This window comes from Rutidosis leptorrhynchoides, chromosome 10 (assembly GCF_046630445.1).
Source record: "Rutidosis leptorrhynchoides isolate AG116_Rl617_1_P2 chromosome 10, CSIRO_AGI_Rlap_v1, whole genome shotgun sequence".
Taxonomy (NCBI): Eukaryota; Viridiplantae; Streptophyta; class Magnoliopsida; order Asterales; family Asteraceae; genus Rutidosis; species Rutidosis leptorrhynchoides.
The window spans coordinates 5,686,133-5,691,438 of record NC_092342.1 but is presented as its reverse complement, the minus strand read 5'-3'; the positions used below and the strand labels follow the sequence as shown (position 1 = coordinate 5,691,438).

General features: G+C 31.9%; 1 protein-coding gene across 1 annotated transcript; it reads right to left on the bottom strand.

Annotated features, from left to right (window-relative positions):
• Nucleotides 1-2,686: 2,686 nt before the first annotated feature.
• On the bottom strand, nucleotides 2,687-3,070 carry LOC139872774 (uncharacterized). Its single transcript, XM_071860699.1, has one exon. It carries the CDS (start codon nucleotides 3,068-3,070, stop codon nucleotides 2,687-2,689), a length of 384 nt encoding a protein of 127 aa, XP_071716800.1.
• Nucleotides 3,071-5,306: the final 2,236 nt, after the last annotated feature.

Below are 5,306 nucleotides of genomic sequence, written 5' to 3'. Positions count from 1 at the left end.
ATTTACAACACTTTTAATATATTTTGATGTTTTAAGTTTATTAAGTCAGCTGTCCTCGTTAGTAACCTATAACTAGTTGTCCACAGTTAGATGTACAGAAATAAATCGATAAATATTATCTTGAATCAATCCACGACCCAGTGTATACGTATCTCAGTATTGATCACAACTCAAACTATATATATTTTGGAATCAACCTCAACCCTGTATAGCTAACTCCAACATTCACATATAGAGTGTCTATGGTTGTTCCGAAATATATATAGATGTGTCGACATGATAGGTCGAAACATTGTATACGTGTCTATGGTATCTCAAGATTACATAATATACAATACAAGTGGATTAAGTTATGGTTGGAATAGATTTGTTACTAATTTTCACGTAGCTAAAATGAGAAAAATTATCCAATCTTGTTTTACCCATAACTTCTTCATTTTAAATCCGTTTTGAGTGAATCAATTTGCTATGGTTTCATATTGAACTCTATTTTATGAAACTAAACAGAAAAAGTATAGGTTTATAGTCAGAAAAATAAGTTACAAGTCGTTTTTGTAAAGGTAGTCATTTCAGTCGAAAGAACGACGTCTAGATGACCATTTTAGAAAACATACTTCCACTTTGAGTTTAACAATAATTTTTGGATATAGTTTCATGTTCATAATAAAAATCATTTTCTCAGAATAACAACTTTTAAATCAAAGTTTATCATAGTTTTTAATTAACTAACCCAAAACAGCCCGCGGTGTTACTACGACGGCGTAAATCCGGTTTTACGGTGTTTTTCGTGTTTCCAGGTTTTAAATCATTAAGTTAGCATATCATACAGATATAGAACATGTGTTTAGTTGATTTTAAAAGTCAAGTTAGAAGGATTAACTTTTGTTTGCGAACAAGTTTAGAATTAACTAAACTATGTTCTAGTGATTACAAGTTTAAACCTTCGAATAAGATAGCTTTAAATGTATGAATCGAATGATGTTATGAACATCATTACTACCTTAAGTTCCTTGGATAAATCTACTGGAAAAGAGAAAAATGGATCTAGCTTCAATGGATCCTTGGATGGCTCGAAGTTCTTGAAGCAGAATCATGACACGAAAACAAGTTCAAGTAAGATCATCACTTGAAATAAGATTGTTATAGTTATAGAAATTGAACCAAAGTTTGAATATGATTATTACCTTGTATTAGAATGATAACCTACTGTAAGAAACAAAGATTTCTTGAGGTTGGACGATCACCTTACAAGATTGGAAGTGAGCAAGCAAACTTGAAAGTATTCTTGATTTTATGAAACTAGAACTTTTGGAATTTATGAAGAACACTTAGAACTTGAAGATAGAACTTGAGAGAGATCAATTAGATGAATAAAATTGAAGAATGAAAGTGTTTGTAGATGTTTTTGGTCGTTGGTGTATGGATTAGATATAAAGGATATGTAATTTTGTTTTCATGTAAATAAGTCATGAATGATTACTCATATTTTTGTAATTTTATGAGATATTTCATGCTAGTTGCCAAATTATGGTTCCCACATGTGTTAGGTGACTCACATGGGCTGCTAAGAGCTGATCATTGGAGTGTATATACCAATAGTACATACATCTAAAAGCTGTGTATTGTACGAGTACGAATACGGGTGCATACGAGTAGAATTGTTGATGAAACTGAACGAGGATGTAATTGTAAGCATTTTTGTTAAGTAGAAGTATTTTGATAAGTGTATTGAAGTCTTTCAAAAGTGTATAAATACATATTAAAACACTACATGTATATACATTTTAACTGAGTCGTTAAGTCATCGTTAGTCGTTACATGTAAGTGTTGTTTTGAAACCTTTAGGTTAACGATCTTGTTAAATGTTGTTAACCCAATGTTTATAATATCAAAAGAGATTTTAAATTATTATATTATCATGATATTATGATGTACGAATATCTCTTAATATGATATATATACATTAAATGTCGTTACAACGATAATCGTTACATATATGTCTCGTTTCAAAATCATTAAGTTAGTAGTCTTGTTTTTACATATGTAGTTCATTGTTAATATACTTAATGATATGTTTACTTATCATAATATCATGTTAACTATATATATATAACCATATATATGTTATCACATAGTTTTTACAAGTTTTAACGTTCGTGAATCACCGGTCAACTTGGGTGGTCAATTGTCTATATGAAACCTATTTCAATTAATCAAGTCTTAACAAGTTTGATTGCTTAACATGTTGGAAATATTTAATCATGTAAATATCAATCTCAATTAATATATATAAACATGGAAAAGTTCGGGTCACTACATTTACGCCCAAGTTGTGATTTTTTACTGAGCCATGAGTAACAATGGCGTAAAATACGCCTAAAATGGCGTAAAATACGCCAGCTTCAGGTGCTGAAAATTTTTTTATTTGTCTACTTTTTATATTTTTCTCATGCAACTCGTTTTTGGGACTAAAAACTTGACCCCCTCCCATACTTTGAGCATTGCATTGTCCTCAATGCACAAAATTAGAGATAGTCATTAAACCAACCCACTTTGAAGACTTGAAAATGGTTCCTTGCCCCGCCCGCGTGTACAAAACAAAATAAAAAAAATACCTTACAACTTACAAACTTTACAAAGGTGTGCGAGTTTTTGCCGGAGTCGCGCACTCGACTCCTCTTCCGGATTAGCGTTCCTCCGGATCATCGACCCCGATGTTGCTAGAGCCGAATCCATCTTCCATATGAAGAGTGATCATGTTATCTTCATTTTTGATTATCAACGTTCCCGTATCAAAATCTAACGACATCCTTGCGGTTGCTAGAAATCCCCGTCCCAACACAATTGGAGTGTTTTTATCCGGTTCACAATCCATAATGAAAAAATCTTCTTTATAACCAATACCGTGGATAATAAAAAGGACATCTACCGCGACCCCGATTGGGTCATCAACAGTTTGATTTCCAAATCGGATACTCGTATTAGTTCGAACTAACTCCCTAATGCCTATTGATTTTTCAACTTTGGCCGGCATCATATTAACACTTGCACCCGAATCTAACAACGCCATGTAAGTCTTCTTCTTTTTAAATTTGCACATAACCGAAAACTCAACCGGATCTCTATACTTAATGCGAGGTTTGAATTCACATTTTGGTTTAAATTCACTTTTTGGTTTGGACTCAACGTATTCAACTTCAATTGTCCACCCCTCATGAAATGTCCCGTTCTTATTGATTAAAAACGTTCCATATTAATTGATTTCGTTGCGAGGTTTTGACCTCTATATGAGACGTTTTTCAAAGACTGCATTCATTTTTAAACAAACCATAACCTTTATTTCATCAATAAAGGTTTAAAAAGCTTTATGTAGATTATCAAATAATGATAATCTAAAATATCCTGTTTACACACGACCATTACATAATGGTTTACAATACAAATATGTTACAACAAAATAAGTTTCTTGAATGCAGTTTTTACATAATATTATACAAGCATGGACTCCAAATCTTGTCCTTATTTAAGTATGCGACAGCGGAAGCTCTTAATAATCACCTGAGAATAAACATGCTTAAAACGTCAACAAAAATGTTGGTGAGTTATAGGTTTAACCTATATATATCAAATCGTAACAATAGACCACAAGATTTCATATTTCAATACACATCCCATACATAGAGATAAAAATCATTCATATGGTGAACACCTGGTAACCGACAATAACAAGATGCATATATAAGAATATCCCCATCATTCCGGGACACCCTTCGGATATGATATAAATTTCGAAGTACTAAAGCATCCGGTACTTTGGATGGGGTTTGTTAGGCCCAATAGATCTATCTTTAGGATTCGCGTCAATTAGGGTGTCTGTTCCCTAATTCTTAGATTACCAGACTTAATAAAAAGGGGCATATTCGATTTCGATAATTCAACCATAGAATGTAGTTTCACGTACTTGTGTCTATTTTGTAAATCATTTATAAAACCTGCATGTATTCTCATCCCAAAAATATTAGATTTTAAAAGTGGGACTATAACTCACTTTCACAGATTTTTACTTCGTCGGGAAGTAAGACTTGGCCACTGGTTGATTCACGAACCTATAACAATATATACATATATATCAAAGTATGTTCAAAATATATTTACAACACTTTTAATATATTTTGATGTTTTAAGTTTATTAAGTCAGCTGTCCTCGTTAGTAACCTACAACTAGTTGTCCACAGTTAGATGTACAGAAATAAATCGATAAATATTATCTTGAATCAATCCACGACCCAGTGTATACGTATCTCAGTATTGATCACAACTCAAACTATATATATTTTGGAATCAACCTCAACCCTGTATAGCTAACTCCAACATTCACATATAGAGTGTCTATGGTTGTTCCGAAATATATATAGATGTGTCGACATGATAGGTCGAAACATTGTATACGTGTCTATGGTATCTCAAGATTACATAATATATAATACAAGTTGATTAAGTTATGGTTGGAATAGATTTGTTACCAATTTTCACGTAGCTAAAATGAGAAAAATTATTCAATCTTGTTTTACCCATAACTTCTTCATTTTAAATCCGTTTTGAGTGAATCAAATTGCTATGGTTTCATATTGAACTCTATTTTATGAATCTAAACCAAAAAAGTATAGGTTTCTAGTCGGAAAAATAAGTTACAAGTCGTTTTTGTAAAGGTAGTCATTTCAGTCGAAAGAACGACGTCTAGATGACCATTTTAGAAAACATACTTCCACTTTGAGTTTAACCATAATTTTTGGATATAGTTTCATGTTCATAATAAAAATCATTTTCTCAGAATAACAACTTTTAAATCAAAGTTTATCATAGTTTTTAATTAACTAACCCAAAACAGCCCGCGGTGTTGCTACGACGGCGTAAATCCGGTTTTACGGTGTTTTTCGTGTTTCCAGGTTTTAAATCATTAAGTTAGCATATCATATAGATATAGAACATGTGTTTAGTTGATTTTAAAAGTCAAGTTAGAAGGATTAACTTTTGTTTGCGAACAAGTTTAGAATTAACTAAACTATGTTCTAGTGATTACAAGTTTAAACCTTCGAATAAGATAGCTTTATATGTATGAATCGAATGATGTTATGAACATCATTACTACCTTAAGTTCCTTGGATGAACCTACTGGAAAAGAGAAAAATGGATCTAGCTTCAATGGATCCTTGGATGGCTCAAAGTTCTTGAAGCAAAATCATGACACGAAAACAAGTTCAAGTAAGATCATCACTTGAAATAAGATTGTTATAGTTATAGAAATT

Excerpts from the sequence above, each read along its gene's own strand:
- LOC139872774 (XM_071860699.1), bottom strand. The coding sequence starts at position 3,070 with ATGGCGTTGTTAGATTCGGGTGCAAGTGTTAATATGATGCCGGCCAAA.